General features: G+C 41.5%; 1 protein-coding gene and 1 pseudogene across 4 annotated transcripts in view; both read left to right on the plus strand.

Annotated features, from left to right (window-relative positions):
• MAGI3 (membrane associated guanylate kinase, WW and PDZ domain containing 3) overlaps positions 1-20,023 on the plus strand; it is a 175,889-nt gene that overhangs the window by 64,608 nt on the left and 91,258 nt on the right. For all 4 annotated transcript variants that reach the window (XM_056867527.1, XM_056867528.1, XM_056867529.1 and 1 more), the window contains exons 2-3: positions 12,243-12,359; positions 17,226-17,345. In XM_056867527.1, the coding sequence (XP_056723505.1) occupies positions 12,243-12,359; positions 17,226-17,345 (237 nt within the window). The remainder of the gene's footprint in view (positions 1-12,242; positions 12,360-17,225; positions 17,346-20,023) is intronic.
• Positions 4,386-4,482, plus strand: LOC130474048 (U6 spliceosomal RNA; annotated as a pseudogene).

Genomic DNA, 20,023 nt, shown 5'->3' on the forward strand with positions numbered 1-20,023 from the left:
TAATGCATAGAGACCTTAATATTTAAAGCGAGGCATTTGAATTAACTTACCATTTGGAATTCTTTGTTTGCGTATGATATCTGCACATTAAGGCCAAAACAGAAAAACTGCTGGGGCTTCTGGGATTGGAATCTTTTAAATGTCTAACAGAAATGTTTAAAGGCTTATGACTGCTTGCTGCATGGGACCCTGTTTTGAATCAGTGCCATGGTGAAGGAACTCAATCTCTCTCCCCCAAATGGTTTTGTCAGTTGAAACTAAGCCTCCTGCACATTGCTGTTATCCCTCGAATAAGCCTGCCAAACAGTTAATTAGATGGTATTATCAACAAACACTGTTATTTGATGTAACTGTCTACTAACTATTTTTAAAGGGCAGCTTTTAATATTTCTATTCCTTTCATATCCTTTTGTATTGTGCCTTTTTGTGCCAATAAAGGATTGATTAATTAATTGGTTGGTTGGTTGGTTGATTGATTGAAAGTAGGGAGAAGACGGGCAAATAGTGAGTGCCTATTTCGTTTTTTTCCAGTGCTAAGAACTGTTTGGAGTGAATGTGACACCTGTACTGGCTGCCTCTTCATAGAAATACCTCTGCAACTGCTCATAACAAATAATATAACAAAATCACTGTAATCATGATAAAATTGCAACAGCAATGGGATAAAAAGGAATATGTTGGGTAAGAACAATTAAAATAGCATCATTCAAAAAAATACTGAGTAAACATCTTAACCTATAAACTACCAGAGCATAAAACCAGGAAGACGCTTTTAAGATAGTGGCTGGGATCCAGCAACACACAAATGGAAATTTAAATGGATATATGGCAGTTCCACCTGCACAAGATCTTGTGTAACACCTAGTGCTTTCCTACCTGTATTTTATAGTGGCCAGAAATTAATTGTGCAACATCGCACACAAATGGAAACACACATGGGAATATATTAAGTTTGACTTGGCACAAGCAGCTACCACAGTCTTTTTCTTACTTTCCTACTTGTGCAAGAGCTGTAGTGCATGCAGATTTTTTGTGCTGAATTTATCCCAATAATAGTATAGAATGGCTAAAAAAAAATCCTTGGGGTTAAAACAAGTCATGTGGCATTGGTAGGGTTACGTTCTCTTGACACTGGTCTTGAACTAAAGCAAGGTCCTATGTGGCAGCTATGAACCTTTAACAAAAAAAAAAACAGGCCAATGTGATCAGAATTCTCCCTGTGCCATGTCAGTTTTGGCCTTCAAATTGAGATCAGAAAGAAATTACATATAAACATAATTCTGGTTTAAGTTTAACCTGTGTGTGTGTGTGTGTGTATGTATCCCCACAAGTCCCCACATCACGTAAAAGCAGCACGAGTGTAGTTGAATTATTAACTTCTACATCATAATAATTATTATTTACAAAAATTATATCCTACTTTTCAGTTACAAGGGCTGACAAGGCGGCTAATAATTTAAAGCATCATGATGCAATTCCTGTCCCACTCAGCCCTAGTTCACTGTAGCTGCAAGTTCCTGTTTCCCACCTACACCGTCACTGCTGCCAAGCCTGGCATGACTCCTGGGTTTCACTGCCAGGTCCAGCACAGCTGCTGGGCCCTGCCACCAGGCACAGCTCCTGGCAGTAGCTGCACTGGGATTCAGGGCAGCACCAGGGCCAGTGGGCTACAGTTGGGGGTAGCAGGGAGCTGCAGCATGAGTGGACTTCGAAGAATCCACCTCCCAACACTAGCCTGGCTACCCAGCTGAACAGAGAAGTGTTGCTTGCACATGTAAGGACAAGTCTCCTTTGAGGGGGGGGGGCAGGTTTGCAGGAAAAACTTTTCTAATCTCTGTCTGGCCCTGATCTGCAGATTTAAGTATCTGCTGGTTGGGATATAGTTGGCTATTAGATATGTGATGTTAATTTTTGCTATGTTACTTTTAGTTTTCAGGAATGTACATGTAATCCTTGCCATTAAAAAGGTAAAGGTCCCCTGTGCAAGCACTGGGTCATTCCTGACCCATGGGGTGACGTCACATCCCGACGTTTACTAGGCAGACTTTGTTTACGGGGTGGTTTGCCATTGCCTCCCCCAGTCATCTTCCCTTTACCCCCAGCAAGCTGGGTACTCATTTTACCGACCTCGGAAGGATGTAAGGCTGAGTTGACCTTGAGCCGGCTACCTGAAACTGCTGTTGTGTTTGCTTACAGTAGCATATTCAGTACACCCTCCTGTTTAAATGTTGTTTATCAAAAATACTAATTTGAGTTCACCATTCTCAGTTTTCTCCTTACCCTGTCGGATGTTGATTGTTTGAATGCTTTGCATGACCTTATAATCATTACAGAGTTGGCATCATGAGTGTAGAATAAAATATTGTGCTTGAATAGCAACTTTTAGAGTCTAGTTGTATATTTTGTATAGTGCTACTCTTCTTTCTTTTCCCTGCTCTGCCTAGTCATGAGGGCTGAGAACAAGTAGCAATATTACAGATACAGAAGGAGACCCCTGCTTAATTTCACAGAATCTCAGAAGAAAAGCTCAGTATTCCTAATGTAAGGGTCTGAACTTGATGAATGTTTAGAAGACTCAGCTGTTACAGAATGGTGGGTCATGAGCTGCATGCTAAACTATCACACAGTGGTCAAGTTCTAAAGGCCCATACACAGGATATGCATTTTTCAGTCATCCTTCTCTTGTCAGCTGCGTTCCTTTAGGGTCTAGAATAGTGTGTGATGCAGGGGAATCAGCAGCTTCCCCTTATTCTCACTGAATTTTTTTGTTTGCACATGGGTTTTTTTGGACTCTGGCCAATGCATACTGGTGGTTTCCATCAAAGCACCTATAGATTAGTGTTTCTGAATAGCAGTGAGAGCTCTTGCCCCCTTAGCACTGTTGTGGCACAAATCTTGATCCAACCTTTTTTCCATGATTACTGTAAGGGAGGAAGGCATGTTTCCTCTTTGCAGCAGGAAAGAAAAGTAGAATGCACACTGGTAGAACAGGGAAGCCAGGGTAAGTTGGCTCAATTTCTTTTCTTCTCTGAAGATCTCCCTTCAGCCCCCTTAAGGCATTTTGTCTGCACAAGTCCCCTGATTCCCAGCATCAACTTTCCAGGATCTCACACGTGGCTGCTAAGGGAAGGGGGATCAAGAAGTTTCCTATGAGTGATCCTTGCCATTGCCGTGGTTGTGTTCTACAAACTGTAGGAAGTTTTACAGAAACTGTTGGAATCTTTTTAGAGTAAAATTGGAAATAGAACAAGGTGAGTGAAAAGAGGACTGCAGTCTCTTTGCATGTTGCTGCAGGACATCAAACAACTACAAAAATGAAAGGATCAATATATTATTCATATGTAGCACAATGAGGCATTATATAATAGGCTGCTGCTAGCTTCTTGCAGCTTCTTCTGACTTCCGCACCAGCAATTGGTTGTTCTGAAACAGAGTGCTTTGATAAACAACATTGATCTGGCAGTATTGTATTTCTTACGTCCTTAGGAAAATGATAGCAGTTGTATCAGGTTCTCAATATATACTTAAGTCATGTACCAAGTTACAACATATTCCTGTCTAAAATAGTCCACTCAACTCTTGTATAGTTTTCTGATCCTTCTAAACCTGCTTGAGTTAAAAGACCATATTCAAATATCTAAAATTAATCTTAAAATTATTATATTTCCTCATTAATGTTAGCTACCCATGACTCCAATTTCCATCTTTGAAAGTAAGGCATCTTATAGTGTATGTTTGACTTCTATCTACCGGCAGTTCTTTCATTCTGTATTATTAAGATGAACATCAAGAAGTTGAATATAGTGCTTCTGCCTTGTGAATGAATGACAAAGGTAGATACATTTGAGTACATAACATACTAGATGTTGGAGGACTTGATAACCTCTGATTTGTGATCCTTCCATGTATATATACCTCCAAACATCCTGACTATACATATCCTAAATAACCATGCCGCCTTATCTCATGGCTTTCACTGCCTCCTCCTCTAATTCTAACAGCAAGGTTCACAATGTAGATAAAATACCACACTTATTTTTAACACTAAATCTTCAAATTTTGAGAGTTTTCTTAATCCATGCCTTCTTAAAAAGGATAGCAAGTTCAAGTAACTTTTCATGTGCAAATAATTACACATTTAATAGTATTCTTACTAGCTGACCTTGCATTCTCATAAGGGACAATCATTATTTTTTTATTAAAGCCTTATAACAAGCTAAACCAGCTTGTTCTTCTCCATTTATTTCAGTATAATTCTGACATGAAGCTACACCCCATTCCGTCTCTGCTGATGCCAGGGGGAAATATCTGGGGCAATTCTATTTCTGATCCTATTCCAAATTGAGATTAAATCATTTATGATATTATTACGTCCTTTATAAAATGTCTCTCGCTTCAGCGGCCCATGGACTAAAATTGGAATGATACAGAGAAGATTAGAATGACCCCTGAGCTTTATAAAAATAGTTGACTAATTTGTTTCCTTAGTTTGCAAAAATATCGGGTCTGTAGATTTAAAGCACCTGTTCTCTGTTGCAATAGTAGTTTCCATTATTGGTAATATTTGATGGGTCAAGTAAGTAGTTGTCTTTTAGCTAGTCAAATGACCAAGCCTATTTAAAGGGTAACTAAAGCTCAACAGAGAGTTTCCTTGGCAAAACTGACTTTTGTCTATGAGGGATAGCATCATATTGAGTATATAAATTTTTGGGAAAGAACTTCAGAAAAACAAACCTGGAAGAAAAAGAACTGTATTGATTTCCCAATACCAATATTTAACACATGGGGAATGACACACAGTTTCTTTATATTGAATTAGTTGCAGCAAAGAAGAACTTATGTCTCTACAGGTACCATGCTTATCCCTTCAGTAACTATAGCTTATTCTGGCTAGGTATAAAATGGTGACTGTGGGATTAAGTTGTTGATGCTTAACACTGTCCTAATATGCCAGTCCCACACCCATTATCTAGACCAGAGGTCCCCAGCCTTTTTGAGCCTGCGGGCACATTTGAAATTCTGACATGGCATGGTGGGCGCAGGAACAAAATGGCTGCCACAGGAGGCAGAGCCAGCCACAAAATAAGTGCCACGGTTTAGCTTCAGTAATACAGTGCAGATCCTTGTGTTGTAGTAGCTGCGGCCAAAGCAACATTTTAAAAAATCTTCACAGCCCTTCAAATTTCCAGAATCTTTGCTGGGAAACAGCCCTACTTGGCCCCACCCACTTTTTAAAAACACTTGGTGGTAGGGTTCCCAACTGCCTGGTTATGGCAGGCAATCTACTGCTCTTTGCTGTTGTTGCCCGCCAACTCTCAGCTGGTTGGTGGGCAGAAGTAGGCGGGGGTAGAGAGGGGGCATGACCATCATCATCTATAAATGATGTCACTGACTGTATAAGCGGAAGTGCCAGGGTGAGGCTTTTCCTGCCCCCTCCTGTTCCTCAGTCTCCAGGCAGCCGGTTTCACACACACACACACACACACACACACACACACACACACACACACACACACACACACACACACCAGCTTAGCTGTTTGGCGGCAGTGCAGGCTTTCTCTTTCGTTTTGCCGCATCTCTGCAGCTTCCCTGGCCGCCCCAGTGATGCGAGCCTTCTCTGCCTTTCCTCCTGGGGAAAGCTTTTTGGAAAGCAGGGACATCGGGCAGAGCGGCAGAGAAGGCTCGTGCTGCTGGGGCGGCCAGGGAAGACGCAGAGATGAGGCAGAGCTAAAGAGAAAGGCCGCGCCGCCACCAAACAGCTGAGTGGCAGTGGGGAGGGAGCGTCTCTGCCGCTCTGCACAATGTTATGTGTGTGTATATATGTGTACAGTGAGGCAATAGCAAGTTTTGAATACCTGGGTAGGATCCAAAGATGCACATCACTAATTTGCATGCCCAAGGGGAGTTTGGGCTTCTGTTTCTTAAACAATAGTTAGCCAAGCCTCTTGACAAACTACTTCTGAAACTGAGGAGACTTTCAAAAGTAGTTTGTGATATGACACAGAGGTCTGCTGCTCAAACAGATATAAATCCCATTGGGTGTGCCCAAGGCCTCAGGTCTGCTGAAAGTACTTGTTTGTATTCCAGCCACTCTTTCCATTGCTCCTAAGGCTATGAATCATAAAACCATTCCATTATTCCAGGGAAACATAGCTTTGAGCTTAGGACCTAAGTTATCATGGGAATGTTTCAAGAATATTTCTGTGAGGGTCTCTGTCTATGTGTCTCTGCTTTCCATCACCTGCTTTTGCTTTGTTATCAGTGAACTCGTAAAAGCAGTTCACACCTTCTGGTCTCAGGCGCCAGGGCTGATTGCCCCTAGTATCTTCCCCCCCCCCCCGCTGTTCTTCCTGTCAGTACTCCCTCAGGCCGATGCGGCCTTGGAAGTGTGATAGCTTCACCAGACTTCCTGGGACTCGTCTGATGTTTTGTATTATGCCAAGCTTGTAACTTCCCATAACAATAAGTGTGAACCCCAGTGCCCCAGTGCCCTGGAGTCAATATATTCTGTAAACCCGAATAGCCCCTCACTTGCAGCTTTCTACCTGTGCCTGTCTCAGCTCCTGATGTCTTCAATAAATCCTTTGTTTCTTTATCAACGTCTGAACATTTGATTTGGAGAAGTAAACTCAGAGAGAGGGGATCTCTCACAATTTCTTTTCAATAAAGTCTCTGATTTGGGGTTTGAGTCTTGAAATGCAACGAGTGCTCTAGGGACCAACTAAAACATAAAGTAGTGATAAGACTCTTTATTAACATTCACAATGCCATTGAAAGGCAGAATTCATTCAGTCTAAATCAATTAATTTCAATGGCTTTAGACAGAGGTAACTGCAGGATTGTATTGTCACTAGTTTAACCTATACAAGCAAATGTTTGCCATTTGTATATAAAAAGCACAAGAAGAAGAGGAAATGGTGCAATGGGAAAAGAAATTTTATTTCACTCAAAGCTCCCTGTGTATTTTGCATGCAGCTTCGTCAGCAGATCTGTAAAGCAACCGTCTCTTAGTGTGTCCCCACTGTAATAAGGCTGTAGAGGAGTACATAGAAGCTTTTCTGATCCAAGAGAAAGTTCCAAAGCTTGTTAAAGTCCCTTGAAGCCTCTTAAGTTTAATTCTCCCCCCTCCCCCCCCCCCACATCTTTTGGATGCTTTTCTTCTCTTCAGGACGATAAGTGTAGTTGTTCTTGGATTCTCTTTTGAAAATGGCTGCATCGTGCATCCTACCTAGAATCCTACCAGCCAGGAGACTGACTTATATTTCCACAGAAGATTTCTGAAAACATATAGAATGTGCTAATGGGGTCTCTTTTTAGTTCTGGTAGAGAAGACGAATATCTATAACACTTCATATTCCTTCATTTTCTTCAGTGCAATGGAACTATTTACAAAGTACATTTGTCTTAGCAAAATGTCCTAGTACTGTTCTTCTGTAATATAGCAGATTTATATACGTTACAGGAGGATACATTGACCATTTGAACAAATGTTAAATTTGGGAAATCTGTTAGTCGGTAGGAGAAGCTCATCTCTAGTTGTATTCCATTAGGCTGCAAAATTTGACTTTTGCAGGCATGGCTAGTTTAATAGTTTTCATATTCTCTTATGATCAATTGTATGATTTTAATCTTATTGTGTGTAAAATATTGTACATTTCCTTAAATGCTGGAACAATGGTATCTTTTCCTTTGCTCCACAGTAGGAGCAAAACTGACAGCCCATTCCTGAGCTTTTGGTGGCTGGGGACAATGTGGCCGAGGCACTGCTGCAGCACCTCCAAAGCTGTTTAAAGGCTTTTTAAAAAATGGGGCTTTTCGCCCCATAGAGAACAACGATGTTGCACCTGCTAAAAAGCAGCCGCAGCAATGCCATTCCCAATGCTGGCGTTCTGAGCCAAATGGGGACAGGAAGCTGCCTACAGGTAGCTCCACCCCCCGGAAAACCCCGGGAATGCCCGCTGGGACGCCCCCTGGAACGCTGGTGCACAGATTTGCACTGGTGGGACGCTGGCAGAAGGCCCAGCCGGCGTCCCTGGGCAGCACTGCCACAGCAGTGTCAGGAGACCAGTGCCGGGCCTCCCCACCGGTGTTGGGGTCACTCACAGCGGCATAAGTAGCCCGTGCACCCGTGCAGGGGCCCCAGCGCCAGCGCAGCCCTTTCCTAATCTTCTGAGGACTTTTGTCCTCAGAGGTTAGGGATGGGCTGTGAACGTATGTAATTCCTTTTTATTTTTTGTCTTACTGGTGTGGGTACTGTTGCTTTGGCAGCCATTCCTATGCCAGCTAGAGAATATCATAGGAAGCAATTCCACAGGTGATGTATCCTGTTGATCTGTTGATTTGATTTTTTTAATCAAATTGTTGTGAGATTGTAGCTATCTGCTTTGGGTCTTAAGATGCCTGGAAGAAAGGAGATTTATAAATATTTTAAATAAATAAAATAAATAAATATAACTTCAACCCATGTGGCTATGGGAACTACCCATGGGAGCAACCAGGCTGATTAAGAGTCTGATTAAGTTTATTGTCCACAGAGAAAGTTAAGTAATGGATTAAAAAAACAAATAATTGCCTATCATTTTGGTTTTTAATATTTACTCAGATTTGATAAAATATTATTTGTGTTGGGCATTATGCATATGCTTGGCTCTATAATGAGTACATGATGCTTAGGTATATACTTTAAAGAACAATCAAGGAATTTGAGCTCATTAGATGTGACTCTTTGATGTTGTGACATGCAGGTTTCCTTTTTATCATCTTAAAATATCATACTAAAAATACTTCCAGTTTAAGGCTTTGACATTCTGTTGACACTTGCAAATTTTATTTTCCAAAGCTTACTGGGAGGTGCAAGTATTTTCTGGGAAGGTGACAGACAACAATAGATTACTTTGTACCTTTGTGCCAAAAAGATCAGAAGAACAGTAATACAGAGTTATTTGTGTGCTGGATGGCAGTGCTTTTCCTGTGATATGACAAGCTTGCTAATGATACTTGATAGGATTATTGTAAAAGGATAATACTGTTACGAATAAATGTTGTGAAACAGTATTTAAAGTTCAGATAGAAAGATGCCATCAAAACTGCAAGGATACCAGCGTGGTTAATGAGCAAAGTCAAGGATAACATCAAAGGCAAAAAGTCTGTCTTTTTAAAAAGAGTAGTTTTTGGTTGAATGAACAATGTAGATGGGCCATTGGCTTTATTTATTTATTTCAAAATATGTATGCCACTGCTCTAGGTCTGCTCAAGTTGACTGTTATGTAAAACAATAAAACAAAAGCAACTTGCAGCCCATCCCTGAGCAAGGCCGAATGGGCATAAGAGGCGACCAGCCCCCTACGTTGGCATCCATGCCACTAGTGCCATGTAAACTGGCACGGATGCTGGCGTAGTGTCACTTGCGCTGGCCTCTCAGGACTGCTGCAGCAAGTGCTCACACCGGAGTCCTGGGAGGCGTTCCCGGGACATTCCAGGGGCGGGGCTGCTGTTAGGTAGCCTCCTAACCCCTTTCAGGCTGGGAACACCCCCTTACTCCTCAGCAGTGCTGCATTAGTTTTTTGCTGGTGCAGCATCACTTTTCTCTATGGGGCCTTTCCCCCTTTTACATTTTTTATTTTAAAAATGCCCCTATTTTATCTTGCAGAGGCCGCAAAACCTCCTTGGAGCATCGAGGCAGCGCCACCACCACGCTGTCCCTGGCTGCTGCAGGGCTCAGGAATGAGCTCTAAGACAATAAAAAAGGTGTCAGTAAAAATAAATAAGTCTAGCTAATAAAATAAATACAAAAAGGTCAGTTAAAACATGCCAATAAGGGTAAGCCAACCCCATAAAAATAATATTCAAATTGTCACTGAAATTTGCCTCTCTAGCAGAAGATTAGGAAGTTTCAGAAATCTACATTGTTTTCTAAAGAGATTTGGGGAACTGGAAATGACAGCCATCCTGGAAATGACAGTATAGTGTTTTTTCCAGCTAAACTGGAATGAAAATAGAATTCTTACCCGTATAGAAGCACCCTGAATAGCCCAAACTGCTCAGAAGCTAAGCGGGGTTGGCCATGGTTAGTATTTGGATGGGAGACCACCAAGGAAGAGCAGTGTTGCTATGCAGAGGCTGGCAATGGCAAACCACCTCTTGCCTTGAAAACCATTTGAGGGATTGCCATAAGTCAGTTGCGACATGTTGGCAATTAATCATCATTATTATTAAGCATATAGAACAGGGGTCCTCAGCTTTTTTGAGACTGTGGGCATCTTTGTAATTCTGACACAGGTTGCCACTACAACCACAAAATGTCTGCAGAGGGAGGAGAATCCAACCACAAAATAGCAGCAGTGCATGGCAGCAGTGCGTGTTTTTGTATTTTGGTTGCATTTAATTAAATTAATTAATCTGAATTAGTATGCTTGGATTTTAGTGTTCTTTTCCTGCGTCAGATGCATTTGGCATAGTGTAGTAGTTCACTTTTATGCTGCCCTTTTTCTTCTTGCACACTAATTATCCAATCAATATATTAAGCATGCAAATGACTGGCCTCTATCTTACCTGCACTAATACATTTTCCTTTTAGCAGTCTCCCCTGTTGATTCCATAAATTAGACTTCCTAGAGCATAGATAGATTAGACCTTTCAGTGCTTACCAGAACAATTAGGCCTTTATTTGAGAGTACTGAAAGTAAACTGATAGTTGAGGCTTGCTGGAGTTCTAGCATTAGCACATGCATGTATCACACTGTCAGATAAGTGTTATTTATCACACTTCAGAAGCAAAAATTGTCCACTATTCTGTCAGTGCCCTTGTATGAAAATAATTTATTCTGAACATGGTTCCATCTTATGCCAAAAGCTGGTTGGTGCCAGTTGCCTGAAAATCCCACTTGAGCTTCTGTGTTGCATAGTATTCACAAAAACGTAACTATTTGATTCAAGTTGTGTGCTATAAATATATAGTTGGTGCATGGTGTGGCTCTTCATGAGCAGTGGAAGGAAGGTCTGTGGTACTTTTAGCTGGAAGGAAGAAAAGAGTGTCTGAGAACTAGGGAACTAAAAGAAAAGAGGCATAAAAACAAAGCTACTGAAAGAAAGGGACCTGGTAGCTAGACCCTTCGCAAGATAACTGTTCAACAGGAAGCTACATGGTCTCAAATCATTCTTTATTTTGCAGGCTACATGCATCCAAACAGTTCAGTGTACTCACAACCCGAATAGGAGGCATCTGCATTAATTCTCTTGATAAGAGTCCAGTTGTAGCAGTCCGTGAAAAGATAATGAATTCACACATCTCTCTCTTCCTCCGGTCTCATTAACAATGAAAACAAAGGCTCTTACTTTTCCCGGGCAAATTGGTGCTGGCCAAACGGTGGACTAGTACAGAGACATGTGACTAGTGAGGTTCCTAAACTACAGTAACTGGCATGCACTTTTCTTAAATGGAAAGTACTATTTCCTAGCATATTACTAATACAACATGAGCTTTAACCTATGCATTCTGGAAAGTCTGTTTGTCTGGGGGGCAGCACAAGGAAGCTGGGTCAATAGTGGGATAAGTGAAGAGTTTAGTGTATGGGGAAGAGGTAGGGAATCATATAAAAGCCATTGAACTGAAAAAATAAGATATTAAAGGGGAAAGGGCTAAAAAAATGCCTCTCCAGGAACTACGTAAGTTGCATAGTGCAAGCAATGAAGCAGCAAGGTCAGAGAGGCAGATACAGACGTACCTTGTTTTGTTGCGCCTCACTTTATTGCGCTTTGTAAATATTGTGTTTTTGAGCAAGTTGGTTGGCACAGTTTTTTTCAACAGCATGTGCTCACTTCATATCTCTGTCACATTTTGGTAATTCTCGCAATATTTCAAACTTTTTCATTATTATTACAGAACATCTTTTTTTTAGACAATGCTATTACACACTTAATAAACTACAGTATAGTGTAAGAATAACTTTTACATGCACTGGGAAACAAAAAAAATCTTGTGACTCGCTTTATTGCAATATTCGCTTTATTGCGGTGGTCTGTAACCGAACCCACAATATCTCCGAGGTATGCTTGTACAGAGTAGTGGGTTTGTGTTGAACTAGGAAAGCAGTTATTTGGCTGCATGTCTTTGCACATTGGACACATCTGAAAAACAGTGGGGCAATGAAGATGTTAAGAGTCTTAGAGAGATAAATTTATATCTAGTCTATCATGTGATATATTGCATTTCTTCACGATTTTCTGTTTTTGTTTCATAGGGAAAGTTATCAACAAAGATCTGCGTCACTACCTAAGCCTGCAGTTTCAGAAAGGCTCAATAGATCATAAACTACAACAAGTGATCAGAGACAATCTTTACTTGAGAACCATCCCTTGTAAGTATACACAGATATAAAAAAAAATTGGTTAAGGATCAGATTTTTTTAGAATAGCATGTTAAATGCTCATTGCATACTCTTAAATACTGCTTACATTAAGCAAGCATAGATGAGTTGCTATCATTAGAAATTCAATCCCAAATGTTCCCTTGTTTTAAGGCTGGTTGAATTGTGTGAAGAGGAAATCCATACCCCTGTGTTCTATTGGTGGGATATCTTACGTTGTCCACTGGCTGCTATTGTGAGGTAGTCTGTGTTTTGCATAATTTGCTTGTGAGATATCAGTGTCTTGGTTCCAGACATTTCCAGGATCAAGATCCATCTCTCTCTCACATTAATATTGCTATTTGAACTTTCAGCTGGGCACTGTCATTGTGCTTTTTATTTAAAAAAGTGATAAATGTAATAGGAATAAAGAATGAAAAATGTAAAACCAAAAATAACAGTAACTTGAGTATATCTAAACACTTTGTCCTTATTATTTATACAACTTCTTTATTCAAATAAGAGGTAATTCTGCTTCGCACATTTTCATGTTGTTTGTTCTTATTCCAATAGCAAGAAGTTACCACTGCTTTCTTAAATTTGTTTATGATATTGTATATTTCTTCTATAAAAGATTTTGTAAAGTTATTCATTAACATTATATTCCAAATCATATGTTTCCAAACAAAGAGAAAAGAAACTTGTTTACAGCGTTTTGACTACTAAAATGCTGGCTGCAGCCAAACAATTATTCAGCAAGTGTTTGTGTTCCTGCCTAGTGGACCCCCTGTAGATACCCTAAAAGGAATACAAATCACTGGATACCCAGTAATTCTCTCTAGAATTGTACTTTTCCCCCAAGGCTTCTGTGCATTGCCATCAGATATGAAAAGAAGGATCAAGGAAAACTTTTGTATCTCCAAAAAAGAATAGCGTCTTACCCCAGCATCTTATTTATAAAAGTTATCTCTTAAGCCAGTTTAATAAAGAAATATGAGGTTCTTTAAAATCTGAGATAATAATTAAGAAATCCTGTTCTTTTTGAACTGTAAAAATATAATCCAGTCATGTCCAAAGTCCGGCCCGCAGGCCAATTGCGGCCCGTGGACCGGTTGAATCCGGCCCCCGGGGAGAAGGGTAAAGCTGCCGAGGGGCCCTGGGAGCCACGGCCAACCCCCGGGATCCCTGCTGGTCCACGGGCCGGTAGCCGGCTGGGCCACCACTGCCAGTGCCTCGGGAGCCAGGCATGCCTGGGAGCCGGCTCGGATGCCGACAGCCAGCTGGGGGGCGGGGGCCCTCCCCCCGCCTCCCAGCGCGCCTCGGGAGCCCGGCATGCCTGGGAGCCGGCTGGGAAGCCAACAGCCAGCTGGGGGCAGGGCCCTCCTGCCCCAGCTGTCCAGCACCGCGGGAGCCCAGCACGGAGCCGGCGTGCCCCGGAAGCCCAGCGGAGGCCGCAGTAGCAGCACGGATTGGAGCTCTGTCAGTGCCTGGGGAGGGAGTCTGTGGTGGCGGCGGCGCTCCTCCTCCTCCTGCTACCACCACTGGGCTTGAGGGCAGGTAGGAAGCCCGTTGGCAAATCGTCATCCTCGTCGTCCACCTCACTTCACGTCCGCCGGGGACCGGCCGGCCGGTCTGCTCGCCCTCTCAGCGTCGCCGCCACAGCAGCAGCAGCGCCTCATAGTCCCTCTGCTGGGGGGGACGAGAGGGAAGGGAAGGGGGTGTTTCTGAGGGGAGAGTTTATTTTTAATTTATTGGGTTTTTTTTAAGCGGCTGCTTCTCAAGAGCAAACCTCCCTCCGCTTTCTCTCTCTCTCTCTCTCTCTCTCTCTCTCTCTCTCTCTCTCTCTCTCTCTCTCTCTCTCTCTCTCTCTCTCTCTCTCTCTCTCTTCTCCTCCTCCCCCCCCCCTGGAATTTCACTGCACTCAGGCGCCACGGAGCGCAGGTGTCCTGGGAGCCTGGTACGGAGCCCATGCGCCCCAGGAGCCCAGCGGAGGCCTTCAGCCAGCTGGTGGACTGGAGGCCCCTCCCTGCCACCGCCCACGTGCCCCGGGAGCCCGGCATGGAGCCCATCCTCTTGGTGCTCCAAAGGGAGAGCAGCTGGCCGGAGGCTGACCCAACATGGGGAGGCCGGAGGTTCCACGCAAAGCCTGAGAATTGGCATTTCCCTGCACAGTATTACAAACGCCAGTCCTTCTGGTTGCATGGGAAACTGTACACAAACTTTGCATAAAATAGTTAATTTGCATTTAATTTTAATGGTTCAAAGAATGTCAGGCAAAATGGTCGGCCCTGTTCAATTCATCGAATCTGGCCCTCTTTGAAAAAAGTTTGGACACCCCTGATATAATCCATATCAGTGATACTGTCCTTGATTGTGATTGCTCAGTGCTATTTCAAAATAATGCAGCTTTCAGAGAAAAATTTAGGCGAATACAGACGCACCTCTTGTGAAAATTATTTATTGATTTGATTAGATTATTTATACCCAGCTTTCCTCCTCACTGGAGACCCAAACGTAGCTTACAAATTCTCCCCTCCTCTATTTTATCCTCACTCCTCTCCTCTATTTTATCCTCACAACAATAACCCTTTGAGGGAGGTTAGGCTGAGAGAGAGGCTGCAACAAGTTCATCCAGTAAGGTCCCATAGAAGAGTGGGGATTTTGAACTCGGCTCTTCAAGATCCTAGTTTGACTGTAACCACAACAGTCAAACATTATGTGATCTAATAGCATTGAATCAGGCAAGGTATTTGAGGATCTGGTCCAGGAACCTGTGAGATGGATATTAGGAAAAAAAGTGGGGGAGGCCACAACTGTATGGCCCTCACAGGCACCTTGTTGGGGACCCCTAGACAAACAGCACATTCCTGAGAATTGGCATAGGGGAACAGCAGGGAGAAGGCACAGTCATGCCACCTCCTAAAACCGTTCCACCTGCACCGAAAAACCAAAAAAAGCCTTTTCGCGGCTTTTTTTTAAAAACAGGGCCTTTTCACCCCATAGAGAACAGCGAAGCTGCACCTGCTAAAAAGCAGACGCAGCAGCGCTGTTCTCGGTGCTAGCATTAAGTGGTGAAACGGGACAGGAAACCACCTTATGGCAGCTCCTTCCCCCGGCCCACCTCGGGAATGCCCCCCCCACGCCAACGCTGCAAGTCCCCGCCGTGATCTGCACCACGGGGAGACTGCGCCGGTGGAGGAGTGGCGTGCAGCTCCACGGCGCTCAGGCGCCAGTGGAACTGCCCTCACCACCAGCGTAAGTGCCTCTTAACACGGAACAAGAGGCACTTACGCTGGCGGCGAGATCTCACCACCTTCTAAGCCCAATCAGCCACAATTGTCAGGAATGTGCTCTAAATGAATGTGCTGTAGAGGTCTTGACTGCAGTAATTTTAATTAGATTTGTATCTGCCCACTCCAGAGTATATCAGCCCATTTAAGAGGAAGTATATCAAAGTGGTTGTAATTAGTGATATAGAGGCATGGCCCAAGTTTTCATCAGTGGTACCACATCCATTTTCAGTTCACCAATTTCCCTGGTAAAACATGGTGAAGAATCCCTTCTTCTTGAAGGAACTTTTAACTGCCCTTAAAATTTCCTGTCCTATATCTCCTGTAGGCATTGATAGAATGCTTACTATGGTTGTTCTGTTGGTGGTATGTTAAAGAGTAGCTTGTAATTTGGTTATATTATTTGTACTTTTACAATTAAAATAATTTGGTAATATAGTAAACCCAATAACTCTTACATGCTCTTAAAGCCATGTGGCTTTATTCCATGTGGAATAATACAATTTAACTTCATTAATAAATTATTTGGAGTCAGCGAGTGGGTGTTTGATGCAGTCAGCTTACATAGTAAATAGGGGGAAATGCTGGAGAAGAAAACAGCCAGGCAGACTACAAGGAGGCTAATTGGTCACCTGTGGCAGAACGAATGGTGGAAAAAATTCAGTATGGTGAAAAAGAAAGGTCCACACAGCTGAAGTGGAAGTTGAGTCCCTGTTGCAATGCTGAAGCCTGCCAGCCACACCTCCTGACCTAAGAAATGCTGAATCAGTCCATCAGAAAAAGTAGAATGGGGTGTGTGCTTTAGTTAATTACAGTATTGTGTTTAGTAATTTACTTTGCATATAAGCGGTTTAAAAAAAATACAAACTGCTTTACCTTTACCTAAAAAGTGGGTCATATTGACCAGGATAAAAGGGAAAAAATGACAGAACTTTGCTTTCAGTCTTCTGCACCCCCTCCATACAAGTTGAACTGAAAGGGAAACAGAAATTAGCATATAGAAGGGAAGAACTCTGTTTTCTTTATTTGTTCCTTGATGTTCTATTCCTTTACTGTCAGAATTGATGTCTTTTCTTAGCAACTAGTGTTATGCTCATTGCAACCCCCAATCTTTTTTTTATATATATCTGTGACTGTCTTTATGGTCTATTTGATACCAACACTGTGTTAGTTAAATTTCGTTGTTTAAGCTAGAGTTTTAAAATGATTGCTTCTTATTTCGTCAGTTACACATGTTCTTAACTGATTCTAGTCTGAAATATTCTGAGCACTGTATTGTCACTTTTAATGAACCAGCCCAAAAGCAGATGGGTGGAAATACTCCTCCCATCCCTTTTCTCAAGAAAATAGATAAAGATTTCATGAATTAATGAAAATATCTGTGAAAATGTGTTATGCCTACATAATTTTTTGCCCCATTTTTACAACCCGGAGTTATGATTGAGTTTTCTAATTATGACCTCGAGGAAGTGGCAGTGTTTTATACAGCATTCAATCCTTTTTCTGTCAACTGCTGTAACAAACTATGTGTTTAGTAAACCAGGATTCCCAGGAAACTTTACAGTTGTTTCTCTCCCTTTTCCCCCAGGTACTACAAGAGCTCCACGAGATGGGGAGGTCCCTGGGGTAGACTATAATTTCATTCCAGTTGAGCAATTTAAAGCATTAGAAGAAAGTGGAGCCTTACTAGAAAGTGGAACATATGATGGTATGTTTAAAAAATAAAATTATTCTATCAGCTGACTTTCAAGATAAGTGTTGTCCTGTGTTCTGTCAATGCAATAATACTGTATTTATTCTTTAATCTTTCCTGCTGAGTCCTACTTTTTAATATGCTTCTTGTTAATATTCATACTGATTTCACATTGCAAAGGTATATTATCTGGATACTTAACAACAAGGTAAATTCACAGTTTTTCAAGTTGATTTGAGAGTCCAGTTTTCAAGAGGATTCATAGAAGCTGGTTATTGATGCCTCCTAATCTGACTGTAGTGAAGTCATCTCACCTGTGTTTACAGGCACCCATCTCCGTGGTATTTTGATGTAATGCCATTATTGAATTAAATGATGACAGCGCACAGTGTATAAATCAGTTGTATAATAAAATATCTTCAGAGGGTAGACGTGTTGAAAGGAGCTTCGACTCTTGAAAGCATATTCCCTAAAATAAAAATAAAACAGATATTTTGGAAAGAAATACATAAAAATATCGAAAAAATACTTAAACAGCATATTGATTTTGATCCTAAATTGTTTCTACTTAACATGATGCCAAGGAATATCAAAAAAGACCATCACATTATGATTAAATATCTAGTAACAGCGGCAAGAATAGTAATAGCGACAACGTGGAAATCTGATTGTATCCCAGACACTACAACCTGGCTGGAAAAATCGAGCGAATATGCCAACATGGCAAGACTCACCGATCTTCTAAAAGACAGAACATACAAATACCATCAAAAACATTGGGAACCCTTTTATATACTTCTGAAAGGTTGTAAACAATGAAACGATAAACCCTTGATGTATAAAATTACATAGAAACCAGAGAGGATAAGGGAGAACAAGGGAATAAAAAAAGAGTAAGAATAACTCATAAGTAACTATAGGGCAGAAAACAAAGAAGAAAGAAAGTTCTTGAACAACACAAAACTGGTTTAATAGGGAATAAATGATAATTAAATTAATGTTTGATGGAGGTTAACCTTAAACTCAAGCAAATATGTATGTATAAATGTATTTAGATTGACTATGACCAGAAAAAGGGAATATATCTGTAACTCAATTAGGATGTTAGAAAAAGTGGGGGTACCCCTTCCCCCTCCCCTTCCCCTTTTCCTTTTTTTTGTCTTTTTCTTTTCTTTATATCACCGTTTATATGTAAAATTAATAAAACTTGTTTAAAAAAAGGGGGGGAAAGAAAGCATATTCCCTGAGTAACAGATTTGTTTATCACGGAGGCTCTTGCACAATTGTGGTGTCTATGTGTAGATGTAAACTGTTCAGTCTTTAAAACAGTTATAGCCGAGTCTTCTAATTCTTTTTACCCTCTGAATCTTGGGATTTAAAATTGTTTTGTAGGGAATGTGTGGATCCTTGGATCCTATTCCTACCCTACTACTGCATTGAGCGATGTTTTTTATACCCACCTCTTCTTCTGGCTCAGGTTTGAAAACTTCCTCCAATCTAAGGAGCCTTTCCCAATGGAAGAGCCATGTAAATTGAGAGGAAGGCTCCTTAGGCTGGAGGGAGTCTACTTGGATTGTAGTTGAATCCACCAAAGCATTATGGCTGAACAGTGGAAGTAATCTATCATGCCATTGTTCCCTAGCCATAAGCATAAACCTTCAGCGGACAGGTGTCACTCAGGCTGCATTGCTGAGAGTGGGAAAAACTTGTTAATGTGGAGTTGGCTCTCCTAATGTGGGCTGTGGAAGCAGTAGAGCTAGGGTCTTAGTAATCACAATCTTGAGATAAAAATACATAGTTGTTAAAATAACACTCGTCCTCAGGGGATTGAATCAAATATGCCCTTGTACATATGAAAGGTCATGCTGTTATAGAAGGGCTGTTTTAAACTTTGTGCTATAAGACAAGTGTTGCATGTGATATTAAATCTGAAGATGTTTAGTTAAAGCTCTTCCTCAAGTAGCAGTGTGGGAACTGCTATAAAACTTACCTTTTTATAGCACTGTGCAAACTCATATGCAAGCTCTCGCGCAGTGGTAGCAGCTATTTTTCTTCAGCTTGGGATTCTTTTGATCTCATTAAATGCCAGGAAAAGCAGAATTCAGCTATGCCATTATATTTTTGCCATCCCTGCTCTGCCTGATAGAAGATGTTTTGAAAAACTATACAAAAGCAAGTTTAAACACTGGACATAAAACTATCTATGGCAATGCCTATAGAACAGTTTGACCTTATCTGTATCGCTCTCAGTTGTCTGTGAATAGAACAAGTTTTGGTAATTTTGGCCAGTTCTTATTTTTTGCTGCTTCCCACATGGCATATTGTTCAAGAAGGTCAACTGGCAGTCAGCAGTGCATTTTCGTGGGATTCAAGAGGCCAATGCAGGATGGAAATTTGGTAGAAATCATTCCCACAACCCTGCTCAGTTTGCAGATTTCTCAGATCCAGCCCTTTGCTTTGCAGTGTTCCACCTTTTTATTGAATCCTTTGTATTTAACTTTTGTCTCTGTTTTGTAGGTGACATACTCATGTAGAATTGTAGCCATGTAACAGATTATTTTAAACAGAGTGCATTGATTTAAATCAAGGCAATTTGAATCAGTGACAGAATTCATGATTTAAATTATCGAGCGAAGGCCACTTAAAAACTTTGACTTAAATTTAAACTTTCAATTTATTATTTAGACACTTCC

Source organism: Euleptes europaea, chromosome 2 (assembly GCF_029931775.1).
Source record: "Euleptes europaea isolate rEulEur1 chromosome 2, rEulEur1.hap1, whole genome shotgun sequence".
NCBI classification, from domain to species: domain Eukaryota; kingdom Metazoa; phylum Chordata; class Lepidosauria; order Squamata; family Sphaerodactylidae; genus Euleptes; species Euleptes europaea.